The sequence below is a fragment of the Scomber japonicus genome, chromosome 9, assembly GCF_027409825.1.
Source record: "Scomber japonicus isolate fScoJap1 chromosome 9, fScoJap1.pri, whole genome shotgun sequence".
Taxonomy (NCBI): domain Eukaryota; kingdom Metazoa; phylum Chordata; class Actinopteri; order Scombriformes; family Scombridae; genus Scomber; species Scomber japonicus.
The window spans coordinates 16,211,555-16,234,835 of record NC_070586.1 but is presented as its reverse complement, the minus strand read 5'-3'; the positions used below and the strand labels follow the sequence as shown (position 1 = coordinate 16,234,835).

The 23,281-nt window shown below is 39.4% G+C and overlaps 1 protein-coding gene across 1 annotated transcript in view; it reads right to left on the bottom strand.

Annotated features, from left to right (window-relative positions):
* Positions 1–4,415: 4,415 nt before the first annotated feature.
* The window catches only part of commd10 (COMM domain containing 10), a 57,682-nt gene continuing 38,816 nt past the window's right edge, over positions 4,416–23,281 (bottom strand). Inside the window, exons 6-7 of the mRNA XM_053325314.1 lie at positions 5,278–5,337; positions 4,416–5,010 (exon numbers count right to left, since the gene is read on the bottom strand). Of these exons, the coding sequence (XP_053181289.1) occupies positions 4,972–5,010; positions 5,278–5,337 (99 nt within the window). The 3' untranslated portion in view covers positions 4,416–4,971. The remainder of the gene's footprint in view (positions 5,011–5,277; positions 5,338–23,281) is intronic.

Here is a 23,281-nt window from a genome sequence, read left to right as displayed (position 1 = left end):
TTTGATATCACATGACTGAAACCTCCATAACAGCTACTGAATGGTCCTTGTGGTGACATTGTTTTCTAAAATACTGATGTTCAAGGCACGTCCAAATGATAGGAGACCCCTGGGCAGACCCAGAACTATATATCTCATCTAACCTGGGAGAGCATTTGATGCCCCAGGAGGAGCTAGAGGGCGTTGGAGTGAAGGATGTCTAGGTTTCCTTACTCAGTCTGGTGCCAATTATGACCGGTGCCCAGATAAATGGAAAATGGATGGATGGATGCTATTCATGCAAATGTCATGCCACAATGTTATTTCAAATTCAAGTTAAAAGAGTTAGTGTAATGTGGTTTAGCTTATTTGTCAGTCATTTGAAATAAAGTCCCATGAATATGTTATAATACACCCAATTCTGGTTTCTTTCACGGCCTTGATTCTGCTCATATGCCAAAGAAGCAAAGCAATACTTCAACACACAGTTTCCTCCTCAGCTACTGTACGTTCTTTGGACATTAGCTCAGCTGTCAAACAATCATATTAACTGGGAATACTGGGGAAATTGGGTTTCTGTGAACCTGTGGACCATGACAATGTTTTAAATGAACTATTTCCTTAATCTGGGTATCCGTGGTGTAATGTGCAGTTTAAATATGGAAAATACTGATCGGAGGTTTAGCAGGCAGGTCAAATTTTTTATTCAGTTAGTGTCCTATTATAGCACATACTTTCTGCAAGAGAACACAGCAATGAATATTTTAATAACCTGGCACATGTAAGAGACAATGGCTCACAAAGTAGACTATTCTTGACACGACACAGATTTATTGTGACTACTTCTGTGCTGTTGTTCACTTTTTATTAGTTGTTCATCACTTGCTTGTACAATGTGAGAGGTTGTTCCTCATAAAAGCAGGCCAGTGCTATCTGTGCAGCTTATTAAGCCTGGTGTGACTCTCAGTTGTTCTGCAAAAAGCACTCCTGGTGGTCTCTCCTTTGTCTTTCAGAAGTAGTGGTTATGCCATTGTCATGTGAAAAGCACAGTAACACATCAACACACTATACACACAAGCACACCAAAGACACTGATTCACACACAAAACCCTTACAAGCACTCATTACTATACTCACATTGGTTTGAGTCTCAGGCTATGTCTTAATGTGGATCCATTTCAAAAATGTTGTTTAAACTGTTTATTTTCCACAAGCATTTCCAGATTATTAAGGTTCATTATCCTTAACATGGCTTTAGTTTGCAAACAAAAAATGATGTTATTCCATCATCTGTTTATTAAGGACAGCTAATGGTTACAGTGTTTGGGCTTCTGCTCACAACAGCATTTAAGACCAAAGTCAATTCATTTCAGTGCAATTGTGAAACTTTTTACGGACAACGAGTGAAAATTGTGCAATGAATTCGTTGAAATGCAAATTTGAGCTGATGCTGCCTGGTTGACACTGGTTGCCCTCTGAAGGAACTGAGGTAATCTAAAGTGTCTAAATTGGAGGAAGCACCCAATTTTCTGTAACTCTGCTCAACCGAATTGGAAGCAATGCCAATAGAGCTTTCCTATTTGTACCCATCTTACCAGAAATGCAACAAGCCACATCCAACAGTAGCCTATGCATGACCTGCAAGAAGCACTAAATCAAGATTCCAGCACCATCCATTTCATGATTCACATATTTAATTAAATTAGATTAAATTTGCTATGGTATTTTCTGGTGAGGCAGTGCAATCACTTGAGCAGGGGTAAGATGTGTTGTGTTGCCTCTGACTCTGACTATGGTTGCTAAATTTGTGTTTTTGCTTTCCTTATCAACAGGTGTTATCATAGCTATATTTCATTTCTAAAAAGCTCTGTTTCCCCATCAATGCAACAACATGAGACTCTGTAGGGGGTTTACAAACACTCAGTTTTCAATGATGGAAAACAACCACTTAACATGGAAGGGAAAACAAATTTCCAATTTACTAATTTTCATCTGAGATAGATAGAGATTGGATTGGATTGTTTGCTCCCTTTTTTGCATCAGAGAAGCCAACTATCAGTGTCTGTCACTTGACACTAAACTCTGTCAGCCCCTTAGGACCACAGTCACATACTCTGGCAAGTCCATTAGACACATATTAAAGCTGTAAAAGCACATTACCTCCCTAACTGGCTTCTCTGCAAAAATTAGTGCGCTTTGGGTGTCTGTGTTTGTGTCGTGTCCAGCCGAACTTAGTTTGCTTCATCTCACACACCAGAGCGTGCACACAGCTTTGACAAGTACATGGAGAGACACAACTCACCAGACATAAATACACGCACTCGACACACACTTTCTCCCCATCTCTCCCACTGGGACTCTGTGTGCTGTGTTCTGCCGGATCTCAGTGTGAGTCTCAGTGTGTGAGTCTCTCTTCTTTTTTCTTTTTTTTCTTTTTTTCCAGGCGGCCATTTCTGCTCAGCCTCGCCATCTGTTCTCCATGCTGTGGAACACGGTGCTCCCTCCGGCTGCAGGCTTTTTCACATGATGGCAAAAATTGTCAATTGGAGTAATAAAAAAAAAACACTCAGGAAAGAAGTGGTCCAGCATGTGGCTTGGACTGTTAAGACAACCGATGAGTAATTTTCCAATTTTATATTGTAGATTTTGATGGGTTTGTACTCAGTCTACCATAAAATAAGAGAGAAAGAAAGAGGGTGTTGATGTTTGTCTCTATTTTTGGGAGTATTACACTACTTTTGCATGTTTAAGCATCATCAAGAGTGGCAGCTGTAAGGAGCGTCATTGAGTGACGAATTCAGACATTTTGCAAGGTGGGTATGATATTGTATGGTTGAGTATGCTTTTGTGATTTTTTGTCCTTGCTACTTTCCAATTAACACAGCCTGCCACTTGCTGAGGTTAGACACAAACATCAACAGAGCCTGCAATGACTCAGCAGGCCGAGGGACAACTTTTCAAAATGGAAATGTTCTTCATTTGCAATTTTTAAGGTCCATTAAGGTAAAAGGCAGGTAATAAAAAGCGCTTCAACTATGCATGTGACAATATCTGAATCCTCTCATATTATATTTGGCCCTGCAAGCCATTTCCCACCACTTATCAGGATCTGGAATGCAGTGGCAGCTGACTTACCACGGTTGCTTGAACATCCTTCTCTTCAGACCAACCTCCAGATCCTCCTATGGGATCCCGACGTGTTCCCAAGCCAGATGGGATCCCTCTAGTGTGTTCTGCTTCTTCCTCTGGATCTCCTTCCACTTGGATGCATCCAAAGCATTAAAGGACAGCCCTGATACCTTCACGCCCTGACCTCATTATTTTATCACAACCTGGAGTTCATGACCATGGGTTTGGTGGATTGGAACTCAGTCATGTCTTTACAATGCCAAGCTGCTGGAAAACCTGCATTTGCCAACACCACTCCAATCCAACCAAGTGTAAAATAACATCACTCCTGAACAAGATTCTGAGATACTTAAATTTGGTTGCTTGAGCCAGCAACTCATTCTCAGCCTGAAGGAATTCATCCACCATGTTCCTGCCAAGAGAGCCATTGCCTCTGACTTGTAGGTGCTGATGCTTGTTTCATCTTCTTCACGGATGGCTGTAAACTGCCAGAAATCATCGCTGAGATCACCATCTAATGAGGTCAACAGCTGGGATGAGATGTACTTCTCAGGTCAGAAAAACAGACACTCTTTCGTCTGAACAGTGTAATAAAAATGTTATATTCTATTCTATTCTTGCATATATTGTACTGTAAGTAAGCAGATGGGGTAGAACTGGTTTTCCCAGCTTGAAAATCTGTTGCTTAACTTTGTATGTTACATTTTACAAATGTTAATTCTGAAAATGTCTGTTCAGAAAAACAGACACTCTTTCGTCTGAACAGTGTACTAAAAATGTTATATTCTATTCTATTCTCGCATATATTGTACTGTAAGTAAGCAGATGGGGGAGCACTGGTTTTCCCAGCTTGAAAATCTGTTGCTTAACTTTGTATGTTACATTTTACAAATGTTAATTCTTCTTTCACAGACAGCCAAACAAACCAGACCTAATCAGAAAAGGGAGCACACAGCCAACGAGTGATGTGGTCTGGTTTACTAAATCTTCAAGGGTGGGAAGATAAGTATAACACACTAGTTGGAGAGATGTGTGAGCAAGGACATATTCATGCACCCATCTGCAAACAGACACATGCATACACACACGTATCTATACAGACACATATCTATCTATACTGTACACACACACACACACACACACACACACACACACACACACACACACACAGACACACAGACATGCACACGCACACACTCTAGAGGTCTGCTGTGCCCCCCAGAACTCCCATCTGTTGAACCAGCAGTCCAGGTTTGTCTTAATGAGAAATAATGAGCCTTCACTAAATAACAACAGCTTGGATGGATTTCACCTCCACTTCAGATTTTATTAGAATGGCATGGACACTAGTTCATTCTCCAAGTAACAAAATCCATTTGTTTAAACTCTACATGACATTCTGACATTTAATTTCCTTTTACTGCCTCTGTCTGTTAGATTACAAATTAATTTTCAAAGATCAGTGACTGTTGGCACATTCATAACATCTAATTGTCTGTAATCATCTTACAGGGCAATCAAAACATGAAGTTGCTCAATGCAAGGTATAAAAAAATGTCTAAGAAAACTTGTTTAAGTACATTTTTTAATCAACAAAATCATTACAGTAAACTCACATATCCTAAATTCTATCCTATATCCTTGATGAAGATATGTAGGAATATGTGAGCTCAAAAGGGGGAAAGAAAGTCTGACATTTTTCTTTAATAAATCAGAGCAAGAATGGAATTGCTAACCGTCTAACAGCTGGCATAGCTTTCAGCAAAACACTAACGTGTTTGTGTGTGTGTGTGTGTGTGTGTGTGTGTGTGTGTGTGTGTGTGTGTGTGTGTGTGTTTGTGTTGATACAAAGAGCACCAGGCATCAAGTCAGGGAATCCAACTGGCCTTGCACAATTTCAAGCTGAAAGAAAGAGAAGAAAAGGTTGAGTGTTTGGGGGGAAAAAAGAGATGCACACAAAAGGAACACGCACACACCGACACAGAGGAAGAGAAAGTCAAAAAGAAAAGCAAGGCAACTGTGTGTGTCAAAGAATGAGGAAGATGAGCAGGCAGATGGATTTTGTCAGGTTGTATCTGATAATCAAGATGAAATGACATGACATACGAGAGGACACATATATATATATACTGGCACACACATACACACAGACAGACAGAAGAAACATACCTTGTTGTAGAACTCAAGCAGCTCCTGGTGGTTAAACTCAACAAATACATTTTCCTGGACCTGGAGAGAGAGAGACAGAGGGAGAAAGAGAAGGTTAGACAGGCATGGAAGTGAAAAAAACAAAAAGAAGCGATAAGAGCACATGCGTCATGGCCATGACTTCTTCAGCAAGGCTTCTTGTGCTTTCTATAAAAACCTTCATTAATTATTGCTGCTCTCTAGCCAGTATGTACTATCCTCTAAGTCTTATCCATCATGGGGTTTAAAAATACTCTGAAGGCAAAGTCACTGTCCCCTAGCCAACAGTGGGTGACCCTAACACTGTATCTTTATTCTGATTACTTAAAAGAAAAAGTTGGCTGCATCGCATGTAGCCCTTTTAAGATAAATATGAACAAAGGCTGAAGAAAATATTGTTTCAGCACTGACATCAAAACATACATCCATGTGCAACAGCCATCTTGCAAAGCATGAGGCCGGCATGGTACACTACATTAGATAAACCATTCTACTGTTTGATAAATAATGAAACACGCACTGATCTTACTTGTCTAGTCCATCTGATACAGCAGCTGTAGTCTGGACAGACATGAGAGCAGACTCAATCTTTTCAACTTACTCTCTACGAGGAAGGGAAATATGAGTATTTACCAAAAATGTCAAACTACTCCTTAAAACACAGAAGGAAAATGACAAGCTACTGCAACAAGCATCTGAGTGTAAATATGTGAAAATAACAAAGAAAAAACATCAAAAATAAGGTCAAAAAGTGGTTCTTTCTTCTTCTTCCTTCCTTCAAATTGGAGCTACGGGGGGTAAAAGCTCCCTATACTCTATCTGCTGAATTTATATAATTTTTTACTATTTGAATAAAAGACATAAATGCAGAACAGAAGCTTTCAAGAAAATAAATATAAATAAATCAATCAATAAAAATAAAACAAGCTCTGGAACCCTCTCCCACAATCCCTCTGTGATTGCCCCTCTGTCTCCTTTTTCAACCCAGTTAAAAACCTTTCTCTTCAATGAACAATTCTCTTCCTCTTCTTCTGCTCCGTCTTGATATTATTTTTATTTATTTTATTTTATTGTTTGTTAGTTAGTTAGTTATATCTTTTGTAAAGCCAATCTACTGTACTCTATATGATTGCATACTTCTTCTTGGGTTCACTTGGAAGGTTTTTGTTTTCTTTCTCTATCTTCAATCTCTCTTTAATCTTTAAAGAGTGAGGGTTTGACAAACGTGGGAAGTAGAGAAACACAGAAACCAAGGGCAACCATCACGACACTGCTATCATCATCATCACACCATCAGACATGAAGGCTGAACAATAATCCATCCCTATGAGTGGGTGTGATGACGAGACACTTTATCAACACCCATCATTGAGAAAATAGCTGTAATATGTGAAATGCTTTCTGGGTAGCGCAGAATGAAAAGGGCAGTTTTGTACCAAACCAAAGTGCACTTGGTGCCATCACACTGAATGTTCACAACAGCACCGAACTCTTGGCACAAATTATGAGGACAGCAGGAAAGAAAGCAAGAAAGACGGAGAGAAAGCAAGAAAGACAGCAATGAAGAAAAAAGTAAAGAAACAAAGAAAGGAAGAAAGAAAGGAAGAAAGGAAGAAAGGAATTAAGAAAGAAAGAAAGAAAGAAAGAAAGAAAGAAAGAAAGAAAGAAAGAAAGAAAGAAAAACACAACAACAGTATACAGAGAAAGAAATCTGTGCTGAAAGTCACTGAGTTGTCCGATTGTACCCTTCACTTAAAAGCACTCCTCCCTGCAGTTTGGTGCTCAGAGACTAAATTGGGCTCCGGGGCTTGAAGCTAACTGGCTGGCTGGTTGGCTGGTTAGGTGGGTGGAGGGGAGGCCATGTGTCACAGCAAATTAATGACAGAGATATTAATTAGAAGCAACATTAAAAGTCCATAAAGGAGAGCACAGAGGGAAAATGTTATCTCTTATCAAAACCCCCACCAGCAGCTTCACAGCACATGGAGAATGTAGGACAGCCTTGAATTTAGCTACAGTACGACAGAGGGAGACCTGCAAGGGCAGCCTCTGCACGACAGGTAGTAAAACAACTTATAACTGAAGTGTTGTAGTAGTGATTAACCATGAAGAGTGGATGCACATCAAATTTAGTCATACAAGGTGGAGGTTGTTGTCAAGCAACGATTTGACTTGATATAAAAATTGCATGCATTGGCACGTAGTAAAATTATTTCACCCTGTGCCTCCAACAACCAGATTGACAGTTTTTTATTGATCTCCACTGTGGCAAGCCCTTATATAATGAGTAAAAGCTAGCACTGCATAATCATTATCGTTATTTGAGTTAATGCTGGTTACTTGGGTCACATTTACACCACCAACCTAGTTGGAAAACAAGAAATAAACACTCATAAGTCGACAAAGCTGTCTCTATCATTGTCTGAGAGAGGTGAGACACGGGCCAAGCGAAAATGCATTGTGTGTGTGTGTGTGTGTGTGTGATGCCTATCAAAAATAAGCTGGAATAAAGTGAACAAACCAGACTGTAACACTTCCTGTCTGTTACACCTGGGTTGAAGATGAAAAGATGTTTATGCTTACGTGAATGTGAGATTGACAGTGTGTTCTGACAGGAATTTCCAGGCACTGCAGGGTGTGTGTGTGAAAGAGAGAGAGAGAAAGAAACAGTGTTTTGTCTTGTGTGTGTGTTTGGCCCATCCCATTGTTCCTCAGGGTTGAGATTTTGCCAAGCAGTAACCCAACAAGGCTCTGACAGATCTAGGCTAACACTAATGGGGATAGGATGCATCATCCTCATCATCACAGCCCTATACTAACCAGTTACGCACACACGCACACACGCACACACACACACGCGCACACACACACACACACACACACACACACACACACACACACACACACACACACACACACACACACACACACACACACACACACACACACACACACCTCTTATCTGTCTAAGTGCCAAACTTGTGTGTGTCAGAATGAGGATTAACCCATGAAGATAATCACAAATTCACTTACATCTGGTGCTCCATATGCACTACTTGTTAGAGTACGTTATTACTATATAGGCTACACACTAAGGGAGTTCCAACACATGAGAGAGGATAAACTAACAAGAGAAAAATAAACAGAAAAAAGAAATTAAAAATGTCTCCAATCTTCAATAACTGCTGAAATTTGGGACAACATATTCTGTTGCATAATAGCTCTCGGAAAAGTTGCTTGTATAATTCCCTTGATGAGCAAGCAATGTCGGAGGGATAACTATGAAGGAAGCTCAACAGGGATTACAGTAAAATTCTCGCTCAATGTGTATAAAAACGGTTTCTGAAGTTACATTTGAAAGAGTGTGTAAGGGAGAAGATGTTTGCATTTTAACATCAGATATTCTTTTTGAATTCAGAGAGTACAGGTGTAACATGTGCTTCTACAGAGTGTGTTGTTTGCGGTCTTAATATTGCAACAGTGGTGAGTCTTTTCTAAAGTGTGTTTTTAAACAGTATATGAGGTATTTTTCTGTTATGGAAGAAAAATAAATTCCATATGAATGAAAACAAGCCAAAAGCATCTCACGACATCTTTATCTTGGAAACAGACTAAATCATCTGTCAAAGACTGTCATTATGAGGAGCTTAAAAAACCTGAAGACTGCTAACAGAAAATCATTCTGACCGCCTCCAACGAGCCTGACAAAAGAATGAGTGAGTGAACAATGTAAATGGGGGATTTACATGATGCTTTAATGTAAGTATTCAATGTTTCCCTTAACGAGAGAAAAGGCTCCAAGGACAAGAACGATCTTGTCCTTCAACTAACAAGAAACTTATCAAACAAGACTACTCTGAAAGTTTTTCTCAATTTCATAAAATTCTTTTTCCAAATATGTTTGTTTGGAAAGTGTGACTTATATTTGGGCAGTATGATTTTCATAGCTTTTGCCCATCATGCCTTTCTCATCATTCCTATTGGTAATAATAGTGTATTCACCAAGTTCATTGCTGATATTTTTCAACAGAAGTCTGACAGGGTAAAAAACAGCAGCAGTCACACAATCGTGCAGTTTTTAAACAAACACCCAGGTAAGCTAAACTGATGTGGAAGAGAAAACAAAGGTCAACTGTAAAAAGTGTTTCTTTAAACTGTAACTTACAGACATTTGTCACAATTTACAGATTGACATCTTGTATTAACTTTGAATGCAGATTTCAGGTGTGCTCAAAGTGGGTTTGACTTTTAAATAAAGTGGTAGATAATCTGTCCAACATGTGGCTTTTTAAACAAGTCTCATTCTGTTAGAGCTTGTGACTTTAGCCCCTTCGTATGTAGTTGTAGTGAAGTGAAATTATGATCAAAACTATGAAAACCATACCCAAGTTGCAACATAATTAACCAGAATTTTCCTGTAAACAAATGGGTTTGAACCTGAACTCCTGTCTCCGTTGCCTAAAGCTCAGCAATGTCATCTTAACAACCTGTAACTGCTATGCTGACTGTGAGAGTAGATAGATTTTATGATTTTAAGATTAAGATTTTTGTGTTCATGATTGAACCAAATGTACTCCAATTGATAAATAAAAGGCATACTCCACAAGCGGTACTTTTATCCCATCAAATGGTTATTGGTGTCAGTAATATTAGGTTATATAAGACCACAATGTACATCATCGAGTAGTGGTATTCTCATACCACAAGAAGCCCATGTGAATGGGCTAGTGTGGATGCAAAGAGGCACTCTTCATCAATAATTTGCCTAAGTGCAATAAAGGATATCTTGGATATGAAACACTTGTCAAAGCAGTGATTTTTTTTACCCTGAGTGCTTCATAGAAACTGAATTTCTTACTTCTCACTGATAAAAGCAAAGAAAGGCAGAGTGGAAGAAAGGAAAAAGGAGAGAGAGTAAAAGATGACAAGGGAGAGACATTGACGAAAACAAAGGAGGGTGGGGGGGGGGGGAGATATGACAGAAATGAGCAGCAAAAGAAAAACCAGAGAGGAGGGGAAAATGAAATGAAGAGACACAATGACAGATAGAATGAGGGCTTAAGTAAGAGAAAAATGTGATAACCTGAGTGAACTTTCATTGTAGCAAACAACCAAAAGAATCACAAACGTCAAACTATAAAGAACCCATTGACAGAAAGAATATGTCTTGTATCCAGACATTTAACTTCCAACCTAATATAACAACAAAGCTGTCTATAAATTCACAGAGAGAAAGAGAGATGACAACACTCACAGTGTCTGGGTGAAACTGTCTGCCGGGTGAAGCAATTGTAAAATATGTATGGCAAAGTCCACACTAGACAGATATGAAGTGCAGCACATCCAAGTCAATGTCTCCAACAAGTGTCCGTCAATCTATTGCAGTGTACGATAGTTAAATGACACATGTACTTCTGAGAATGTATGAACCATTACCACCTTTGCTTAAATTATATGAAATGTCCTGCGGTTTATCCTTATTTTATTTAAATGCATAAATATAAACAGGTTTGCATGTGAAATCAGAATAAAAACAAAAGCGAAATCATTCTGCCTCTCTGCCTCTTCCAATACTGTATAACACAAGCAAGAATAGACTCTGCATTAAAAGGAAGGTCACTGTAATTTTGCTAGCTGAAGTGCTTTGTGAGGAGAGGATATGGTACATTATGGGTCCTCTGTGACTTTGCTGCATTATGTGCCTTCTTGAGACTATGAGCTCTTTGACAGTTTGTCCAATTGGAGCTCTCTGCAGCTGCCTGGTGTTTGACTTTTCCCTGACGGAGAGAAAACTTGACAGTGAAAGACAAAGAGACAGAAAGCACAGGAGGCCGAGCTGTCGGATTTTGGGCAATTCTTTATCCGTCTTACTCACCACGCACACACACACAAATATCACCATCCCCTTTGCTGGCTGCCTTACTGTACATCGCAAATACACGCATGCACACACATTAGCATGCACTCTTCTATGTTTCTTTTGCTTCACTGCACATCATGAACGTTATTAATCACGAGTGCAGAATACAATTTCACAATCTCTGCTGCTACACTATTAAGTTGCCATAAGTACACACATCTTTACAAAAGCCTGATGAATGAGTGACTGCTAGTCTATCTGTCTATCTGGTATATCAACTTGTCCGCATGCTTGACTGCTTCTCTGCCTCAGTGTCTGTCTGTCGGTCAGCTTACAACAGCTACAGTATATGTGTCATCGCTGTATGTCAGTTAGCTTACAGTACACACATGTCTGCCAACCTGTCCGCCTGTCCTCACTGTTTTTTTGTGCCAGCCGACATTCACAAGCTGCCCAGGCTGCCATCTTGCTGAGAGATGATCAACAGGGAGGTTTTTAAAAAAATGTTTTTTGTTTGTTTTTTTATGAGGGGGTAAGGAGGGTTGTCTGTTACTGGGCATGGATAGATGTGACAGCACAGAAAAATAACATGGAATGAAGACACAGGGTAATATTAATTAGGTACAGTAGACATCTCATCATCATGAATGTTTTTTTTTTAATAAGGAAATAAGTGGATTACTTTTTCATACCTTACTTGCTTTTCTGTATGCATATTGAGCTAGAAACCACACATCTGTACCTCCAATGCCAAAAGCACTGAAAATTACAATTGAAAACATTGAATTTTGGGCACATTTAACTTGTATATAAGAGTGCGTTTGGTGTGCTTGTGGATGCGTGTGTGTGTGCAGCTGCATAGCTGTCTGTTGCTAAAAAGAGATGCTTTGACAAAGGCAGCTGTGCTGTCAAAACAAAAGCTTTTAATGTCTCAATAAAGAAAGAGCTTCAGTGCTACAGGTGTGCTGCCTCCTCTTTTATGTTTTGAGTGTTTCTGTCCATCTGTCTGTAGCTCATGAACACTGATGATGAGGTTTGCCTACTTTGTAGCCACCTGATTCAGTGTAGCGGAGGAGGAGCCTGGGAATTGGATACAGAGATGCACTGATACTGATACTGACTCCTTATCAGTACTGATACCGATACTGACTCAAATAGCTAGATCGGGTAACGGTGGCAGTGGGCTCATCTGTTAACAGATTACATTTATATTGATGTATATATTTGTTACATTATATACAGGAAAGATAAGCCTGATTTTGCCTTACACATAAAAGAACGGTATCTTCCACACAGTGAGCCAAACAAGTTATTAATTAAACACTGATATCAAATCCATACTTGGTATTAGCCAATATCCAAAACTCAGGTATCGGTATTGGGACTGAAAACAGATTCATGCATCTCTGATTGGAGACAGGTCAAAGGTGTCATATGAGGAGAGTAATGGATACTAAATTGGCCTGGAATACTAAAATGAGCTTAATTAAAAGCCTTTTACTCATTTTGCAAAAAATGCAATATATCATAAATCTGATATGTTCTCTAATTACATTTTCAAACGAAGCAAATGGCATAACAAGCCAATTACAGTATGGTGTATTGACCCCCAAAATGTTCAAAATGACACAATCCATTAGACTCAGTATTTCTCAAACTCAAGCATGATGCTGGGTATTCCCTTAGCTACTTAGCAGCACAAGCTATTTTGTGTGTGTGTGTGCGTGTGTGTAGTACAGACTATTAGTATTTGCCTGGATTTAGTGAAACTGTAATTCATTTGCATGTACAGTGGTCATTGGTGGGTGTAATAAGATGTCATCCATAGCCCATAGCCCTGACACTAAACCTCTACAGTTCTTTTCAAACTTTATTTGGTTCTCATGCTTTCTCGTTTCATGCCTTACTGTCAAGGTTTATCTAACAAAACCTACATACTTATATATTCTATGAAGACATATCCAACCTCTAAAAGCTGTACTATTTCTCTGTTAAATATTGACACTTTGAAGTTTAATTCTAACAAAATCGTGATTATAACTGGTGTTAATGTAGTTTTTTTTTTTAAGTTATGTATATTCACTTACATATATTTCAAAAGGGTCTATCATTCATTCTTTTTATTTCTCTGTTAATTGAGGGGAAGAATATAAAAACTTAATTTGCTTTTCATTATACTCATAGAAGTGTTGTAACTTACTTATTTGGTTTAACCACTCTGCTTAAACCTTCTTCATTTCCAATTATTCAGCTTCTGATTTCCCACAGTTTTGCAACCTCCCCAAACACCATGATTGAATTCCTGGCCTTTACTGCACACTCAAGATATTGGAAACTGCATTGCTTTGTCATGTATGAAAGCTGCTGGAAGTAAAGACATTTCCCGTGGTGGATTTCCCCTGTATGATTGGCAAATGATGAATGTGAAGTTGACTTTGATTCTGAAACCTGGAGTCGACTGTTGATTTTGTAGATTTGCCCCTTATAGCTGCAGGAGACATTTCAACATGATGCCCCAATCAGCTGCAGTGTGTTTAGTCACGTACCGATTTGTATGAGTAGAAGTAAATATCCCACAAAAAAATGGGCCCTGACCTTCAATGAGCAGATTATTCTTTTGATACCAGTCCCCAATATTCAACTCATCTTATGTTTCAGATGTATTCAAACCGTGCAGTCAGTAGCTTTGTACAAAACTGCAACATGCCAGTTAACAACAAAAAGAAATCAATAGTTTGTAGTTGTTTTGTAGTATGTTGAATCTTCCCATGACCTTTTGAGCTCTAGCCAGTCTGAAAAACAGCCTGTAGGAGCCATATATACACTGTGCATTGATGCTGAAAGGGCGGTGCAATGAACTGTTAGCCATATCCACAACAGTGCCCTGCAGCCATCAAACAGTGACAGACACGGAACCTCAAAACGTCAGCCATTCACTAAAAGCCTGTCGACTACAACAAATAAGAGCTGTCAAAGTCAAACACTAGAAACTGTCAATCAGCTCTGGTATTTATAACGGAAATGAGAACAAGTTGATATGTGCACACACACACACCCCCACACGAACACACACAGACTCAATTCTAGTCTCCTAAATACATTTTAAAAACCAGACTTTTCCAAAACCTGTGTCAGAAGAAATGACATGATGGAAAACTCTTCCTGCACAGTAAGGGGCCTCTGAAAAACATCTACAGGAGCCAACATGTCTCTCAGTCTGTCTAATATCATGATTAGAGACAACACCTGGAAATGCATTGTCCCAGAACGTCCTATCACTCTGATTATTCATCCCTCTTAACTTTTCCTTCCTTTTTGTGATGGGCCTTTTGATACCGCTCTCATTCTATCGAAACTCTTAAAAATCTTGTGGAGTAAATAATAGCATAGAAGACTGGAATGGATGCTGCTGCTATGCCAAGGGAGACAGTGGGAATTTTGACAACAATCAAAAGAAAAACAAGGAAGGCAAAACAATAAACAAACCAGGGCTTTTGCTTTGTGTTGTGTGGAGACAGGAGCTAGGACGAGGCAGCGGGCTCCAGGCCTGACAGGATGAATTCCTAAAAACACACCAGGACACACACACGTCGTACCACCCCACACACAAATACTCAAAAGGCTCCACACATTCTGTACACTCATAAAACTACAAGTATGCCCCCCCCACACACACACACACACACACAAAATGTTGCCTGACTGTGACCTCCCTCCTGTCGCACACTACAGGCTGTTTCACAATCGCTGCCCTCAAGCTGAGTGAATGAGAGGGGAGGTCTTTCTCTGTCTCCTTCCTGAATTGGGCTTCCTGTCCCTCTCTCATCTTCCTCTCTGTCTCTCACTGGAAAGACACATCAGCCTCTCTTCATGTATTCCTTTTCTTCATCTCCGTAACCTCGCCTCAGCCACTGTCTCCCCTTGCATTAAGTGATGCCTTGTTATAAACAGCCCATCAGTGAGCTGTCCATCCGTAGCCCAGCTGTGGACTGACATTTATTAAGAGTGGGCTCTGCCGGCAGTCTCCCTGCCTCTCTCCGTATCCCCACATGAATACAGAGAACCAATTAGAGGAGGAACAGGGCATATGTCTACATGCTCTGAGAGGCTGGGCCACAAACACAAACAAACACCAAAACAGAGACAGAAGGCGGAAGGATTGAAGGGATGGAGGATAGAGGAAGGAGGAGAGGAGGCGAGTTTGAATATATTACTTAGTTACTGAAAAAATAAAGCTCTTTTGAGGAGAACAATATTAACAGTAAACTTTCAAAGAAATGGGAACACTACCTGCTGTGCTAAATGAGGGTTGTAACAAAGGCAGAAGACAATAAGTGTTGTGAAGGAAATAGGCATAACAAACTTGCAAAATAAACACTACGCGTTATTAAAGTCATCAAACACACTGGAACACAGTGTGCAGTCAAACTGTGTAGCAAACTCTATTCAACAATGATAAGTCTTGACATTTATGAGCAGCAGGATGTAACTACCAGAGTAAACAAATAACATCCTCTGTCTTTGGCTGAATAGAACGACAGATATTTTGCCTATTGGTTTTGTCTCACATGGATGAGGTCACCTGTGTCCTGTCTGTTCAATGTGAATGTGTGTGTGCTTATTAGTTGCTTGTTTGTATGTGTGTGCCATTAATCCAGTCCCCCCTAATTATAATCCACCACATCCTGTGTTGTGGTTGGAGACAATAGGAACATGACTAGACTTCCACCAGAGCACACTGCTACCACATCCGCCTCCTGAAACTTGACATGCTGTGGAGTAGGACATTGCACAACATGAACACGAGTGACACTTATTGAAGATGCTCATCTACATCTGAGGGATCCACTTATATATTAATCACAGAGAGGAGAAAGGATGACAGTGACAGGCAGAAAAACAGCCACTTTCACACAGGAAATCTGGGACATTGCTGGATTCTTTAATCTGTTATTATCTGTTAACTAATACATTTTTCTTGGCTCTGATACATAGGCCTCCATTCTGGAAAGGTTCCATGTTTTCTCAAGACTCTTACTACAATGTCTGCATGGTATGTAGAATCTGGCACACAGCATCAGACAATAGATGAAGTTAATTGCATGTAAAAGTTGAGAGATTGTGTATTACAACATGCCACTCAGCTGTCAAGTCATCTTGCTTTTGACAAGGACAAAATTCTCTGTTAGTGGCACTCAACAAATTTCCAGCAATTTTTTACAAATGTGCTGCAAAAGTATCCCTTGAGACTGATATTAAGGCACTGCCACATGACATTTCCTTTCTCCACATCCAGCTCCAAACAGGGATGTGGTGACATTTGTGATGAATACAAATGTATCAGAGAGATCACAAACTGTCAACAGTGTGTGAAACTGATGCTACAATTTATAGACTGGTAGTGTGATAATTTACTAAAAAACTGGGATTCAAGATTCATTTGAGAAAAAAGAAAAAAGTGAAAACATCAAGTAAAACATCACAGTACAATAAGTCATGAATATCAAAATCAATACCGTGGAAAGACAATTCAAGTGTGACTATATCTGTGTGTTCATAGTGTGATTTATTTAGAACATTTTAAAGGTGCTCCTTTTTGCAAGTGATGGCCTGATGGCAGTAGCTGGAAGAAGCAATGGAGGGGATGAACCACACAACAATAATGACTTCTCAATTTCCAAACACTGTGCAGCTGTGTTTCTATTGGCCAAACAAGCACATCCGCTAAGTCAGTGTTGAACAAAAGCGAACTCTGACCTGTGAATCTTTTGAACCAAAATAGGATATAGGTGCTTGAAACCAATAGAGGTCAATGGGAAAAGGAGTGAATAATTGGTGACTGGAAATATAAGCTTCAAAAAATATGAAAGGTACAACATTGTGAAAGTGTTACTTACTACTTAAATGATACACAACATCATTATTATCTTGCAAATATATATGTACATACAGAGAAATTAAACTACACTAAAATGTTAATGGGTCCCATGCTGCTAAAACAGTGCATAAAAAATGACCCTGGGGTTTGTGATGATGGACACTCAGCCCACAAAAATATGTGATATGGGATATTGCACACCAATAGTCTACTCACACAGGTGTTTTCATGTATAATGCTTGATTAGGCCTCCTCTACAGAGTATGAGTGTCTAGATACTTAGTAACAGCACCTTCATGCTTTTGTTAGTTTTTTTGAATAAATCAGAGCAGTTGTGTGCTTGCCTGGGTCAAGGCCTTTTAATCCACCCACACCACCAAGTCAAGTTGACTTAAATGGAGTATAATTGTAACAAATTAACAATTCTCTCTGATGTTGTGTGCACAGTCTTAGTGGGATAGGTGCTGAGCACAAAAAACTATTACATTAGTGTTTCAATGTGTTTAATAGGTTTTGTTGCAAACGCTGGTTGGTTCATGGACTTCAGTCATGTCAGGTATTTGTCAGTATAGCTTCAACCAATTTCAACTTAACTGGAGTGTGTGGGTGTGAAGGTCTTTTAACATGGATAAGAGCACACGTCTGCATTTGCACTTCATCAGAAGAAGAAAAGGTACAATGGGCCAAAAGCTCAAACATTTTAACAGTCGATGTACTTGTTATTGATGGCACCCACATAATGTGCTTGATTTTCAATAGTAATCAACACCAACTTAATCAATGGTAATATACAAAATACCCTGAAAAAAAACACACGAGAAATTTAAAAAAGCAAAAGTAAATTATGCTAAAATACAAAACAAATATCATATATAAATAATAAACAGACTAACTAAAATAAAGTAAAATAAACCAAAAAAAAGAATGTAATACATGAAAATTAGGCATCTATCACCACAGATATATTATACAGTGGGAGGGAAGCCACAGGTGTAACTAATACCACTAATTACGGCCATGAAAATGAGCCAGCATGCACATTAAAGGGCCCTAAAACCATCGTTAATGTTATTCATTACACCTGTGCATTTCCTGCAATCACATACCATCATTTCTGCAGTGAAAATGTGCCTTTTACAGACAATATATTGTATGAAAGGGGTTAGCCGGAGAGACAGACAGGCAGGCAGCAACAGTGGAGCCAAGTGTGAGAGAACAGAGTTTCCTCCACTGGGGGTCATTTGTCAGGTCATTAGGTTTCCCAGTTAATGAAATAAAAGAATAATAAAGAATCTCTCTGTACCGTCCAACACAGAGAGTGGTTGTCTCGGTGTGGAGTGTCCTCTTTCACCCACCACTTCCCACCGTGCGCGCACACAAATACACCCACACACATATGAGCATTCTCTCTGTGTCTATCTCTTGCTTGTACACACACACACACACACACACACACACACACACACACACACACACACACACACACACACACACACACACACACACACACACACACACACAGAGCTGACTGTCACTAGGTGAGCATGGGTGGGATTTTCACACGCCTCGTTCCCCAGAGCCCATTCAGTACAGTACGCAGCATGGCAGCAGGACATACACACAAAGCCGGGGATTGTCTGCACCCAGTGGGCCACTCACTGAACTAGAATGACAGATACATGCACAGGCTCCGTACAGGCATGCTTGAACACACACGCATACAACACGTGCACGCACACACAATCACACTGACTGCATTCAGGGCCTTTTTCCTGAGCAGCAGAGGCCTACAGAGCTAACCTTTTGTCTTCTTGACGCTCACAATCTGAACACATGGATGGGTGAATTTGATTAACTAACACTTTAACAAACCGACTGACAGACTTACAGTAACTTGCTAACTCACAACTTCAATCTTGGGTAAACTGAGGCACACATAGTGCTATAAAGTAAATGCAGATACACTTTTTTCTAACCTCATCTAAATTAGTTGTGAACAGAACCATCAATGCTCTCTTATAAACATTACTTTGCGATCAAGCTTTTGCTGAGTTAAATGCAGTTTGACTCTTCGAAGTTCATCGGTTCCACTTTGATGGCTCTCCTGCATTGTCATGAAGGGTTTTTTTGTGGCATTTTGAGCCATTAATTCATAAACAGCTGAGAGGCCACTTAGGGACTTAACTGAGAGAAACTCTTAATGCCACTCACTGTTCCCCTAATAATAGATTCTGCCCTCCTTATTTTATTAGCCATGACAGTAAAAACTCTCTCTTTCTCTCTTAAACATGGATTGTTTGAGGACTAATAGCAATGTGCTGCAAGGAATGTAGATGGATAAATAGTCAGAGGCAAAGGAATTACAATTCATCATTTGTTATTCTAATATAATTCAGTTTTTACAAGTGTTATGATACAGTTTAATGTGTGTACCATGTTGTAAGACTACGCTGCTTCTTTCTTTTACTTTTTTTTTAACCTCCAAGGTACATTCAAGGTCTCGCTCTTTCTAAGTCTGTCTCCCTGTCGTCCTCTTTTTCGCTCAGCTCCTCTGTCAAGCAACACTAGTAGTTTAGTCTTGTAACACCTAGCTTTTGCCAAGTATGTTCTCTTCTGTCCTCACTATGCGTGTAGGTGAAAAGCTCTGCAGCCAACTAAAACACACTTCCAGTAAAGATTGAGGACAGCAGTTGGCCTTTGAAGGTTGGCAGGGCAAAAATATGAAAAACAGCACTGTACAACACAACCTAAATGATAGTCATTACAAATCCAAATCCAGACACCATGCACATGACTCACAAGAGAATGAAGTGAATAAATAAATTCGTACTACATTTACAAAAGTATAGACAAGGTCCATTAGTTATTAGTAGGTTACATTGTCTCTAATGCCAGGAAGAAAGTATCACCACTGAAACATCTACATTTATCATTATTCATTCCCCATTGGAAGCACAACACAGTAATTATTATACTCTAATAAACTCCTTCCTTCATCATTCACAGCCTTGACACGCAATGCTTTACTCAATAGTGAGCAGCTAGCAGTACTGTCCATGGCATATACACTACTTTCCACTAACAATCCCACAATGTCACTTATTGCATTTTATAGATGTGAAAACTGCTGTTGGGCTACTGTACAGCTGACAGTGATGTCCCATAAATGATGGCGGCCAGTAAGTGCCTGAAATCTTAATTTGCTGTTAACTACTGAGTGCCCATAGGGAGTAGTGATCTGTGCAATATAGTGTAATCAAATGCAATCCAACAGCTCTGCCATAAATTCTACTTTTACAAAGCTTATACGCAATCTTTTTTTTATGTCACTAGAATAATTTGTTTGTTACTGAGGTCATAGTGGGTAGTGTTCCTATTATTTTGTCCATTCCATTAAGATACATGGAGATGGCAAAGTACCACCCACTACGACCTCAATGATAAACATAAAGTAGAACTACCACCTTTCTGACAATTTAAGTAGTAATTAGTAAGAGTGAAGAATTTTCAGGTGATTATACACTGATTAATCAGTGCCAAGTCTGCTCTGCTAGATGCCCCTAAATATTACAGACTGCACCTTTAACAATGAAGATTGAAGTATCAGTAAAGTAAAAATGAGTTGATAAAACACAATGTTAAACGCTAGCTGCCCCTTAGGTAAATACTGAACTTGGGAAGACCGCCTTCAACTAGTACTTTGCACAGTCCAAATTAAATGAATTCCAGAGGATTTTAAAACTTGAATGTCTCATCCTACTGCCCGATTTTAAACTTTCAACCTTGAGTCTATTTAATGATGTCTGTGATTGATTCCGATGCTGAATGTGTTTTTGATTGTCTGGCCATGTGTGTTTTATGTCTTTGTCCTTTTGTTATGCTTGGCGAGGTTTCTTTTCCTCTACTGTACACAAGTCTTTCTTGTGAAACAGATCTTGAGCTCTATTAGACTATATACAGTACTGCGCAAAAGTCTTAGGCCACCACCATCATACAAACAGAAAATATAGGAACTATGAACACAAAATTTTACATTAATTATTAAATATTATTATGAATTGAGGCTCCATTCCATTTAGGTTTAAGAGAGCCAGGTTCCTGCTATTGCTCAAGTGTAAGGGGAGGTCTGAATACTTTCACACTTTAGCCTATAGAAGTTTTCTTTTCTGTTCTTTAATACAGCATACACATTTCCTGTATTTTTGGTTGTATTCTAATAAAGAGACTGAGAAATAATGATATATGGTCATTATAGCAACAAATCTAATGGTGGCCTGGGACTTGTCAGAGAGGACTATGTGTCTTCGGCCCCCATTATCTGTAAATAGAAGGAATATCTGCCAAATTCAATTAAAAATATGACATTTCCACATCATTTTTCAGGCGACACACCTCAAAGTCCCTCATCACTTTGCTTATAGTCCGCAGATATACAGTCCTGTGCAAAAGTCTTTGCACAGGACCAGAAAATACAGGAAATGTGAATGCAGTTAACTATATATATATATTCACACATTCACATATAAGCATGTTGATCAACTGAGGATGGCTGTTGGTCAACAGCACAGCACTCATTCAAGTGATTCCAGTATACATATTGATATTACGGACGTTTTTTAACTAACACCAATAATACCATCTAACACAAATCCTGTGTGAAAACACCATGGAATTATCACTTGGTCTAAATTGAATTAAACAGCAGAATAACCCTAAATTGACTTTAAGCAATTCTTTAAATGAGTCAAAGCTGTTGCATGTTGGTGGAAAAGTTCAATGTGGATTTGTCACCAAGATAAATACAAGCTAAAAGAGACATTTGCTGGTAAGAGATGAAGCTGTGGGGTTCCACTGGTTTCCATTTATCAGCATACTAAATAAACCACCAAAGTCACAAGGAAAAACACAAGACTCTGCGTATGGTGTTATTCAGGGTGAGTGTCAAGTATAATTTGGGATAAATCTGGCTCACACCTTGCAGGGTGCATGCATTTGTGGTGCTCTGAACGCAGCATGGTAACATCTGTGCTCATCTGAGAGCTAACAGACAATGACTGTGACTACGGCACTACCACCGCCATATCCTCCATGCTAGCTTTTCAACGCTTAGCAGCCCTAACCTTGAAAACAATGGAAAACAATTCCGTGCAAGCATGGATCTCATAAACATGCACATTCACATGCACACGCATGACCAAATATCATGAGGTTAAAGCCACTGGAGTGCTTTTTGTGATGCCAGTGACACTTCTGAACTTCTATGACAAATGCTCTATAGCCAATTCCTCTCCTCCCACTCTGTACCCTGTTCCCGCCAACTTCTCTCCAGTGAGGTAAAGCCACATTATTATTCAACCACATGGGAATATCCCCCTCCCTCCCCGGGGGAAGGATGACAGCTCTTCAACCCCTCTATCCCCTATCTGTGGTCAGTGTTGAATAGAAACAGTGACTGGTTCTGATCAGTCCTCTAGTCGACAAGTCTGCAATGCGTCATCTGCCATATGCTGCGGTTGCTGGTTTCTCTGTGACCCTACAGTGTATAAGCCTAAACCAATATAAGAGGATAATTAAGTGCCTCTCTTATACATTTTATGCACTGCCATTGGCTTGTGTCAATAACTATTTCAGGTGCTTGAAGATTATTACAGAAATCATTCATTCAAACTTTAATTTTAACTTAAGGGGGACATTTCCAGGTTTATATTTATATTCTGGGGCTCTAATGGTATATCTTCACATGATGTGCAGTTTAAAAAACTCCTCAATCACTATCAGCTCCAATGAGCCCATGAGGCTATGTAAACAAACGGTAGCAGTAAGATTTCATTTCTTCTTTTCTTTTTCTTTTTCTTTTTTGTTTTACACCAAATGGAAACTTCTCAAATCCATCTGTACATGTTTGAGCCTGAATCCAATCCAAAATGTGACAACGTGAACAAACCATGTAACAAGCAGAGCAACAAAGACTACCCATGGACAGCCATTTGTAGACATGTGCGAACAACCTGGTGTCATCACGAGGAGAAAGTAAAGGGAATATCTCAAACAAAGCGTTCAAAGGCAGGTTGAAGCCTGGGCTTTTCACTAGCAGGGAGTATTTTGACATATGTTCACCTTTTGGACCTTTGGCATTCAACATCATCACAGTTTAAACATAACAGAAAATGACTTATTTATACCAAAAACTAAACGTCAGTTTTCAAAAAGCGTACTTTCTCAGCTCATTTTGGCATATTTTTATTTAG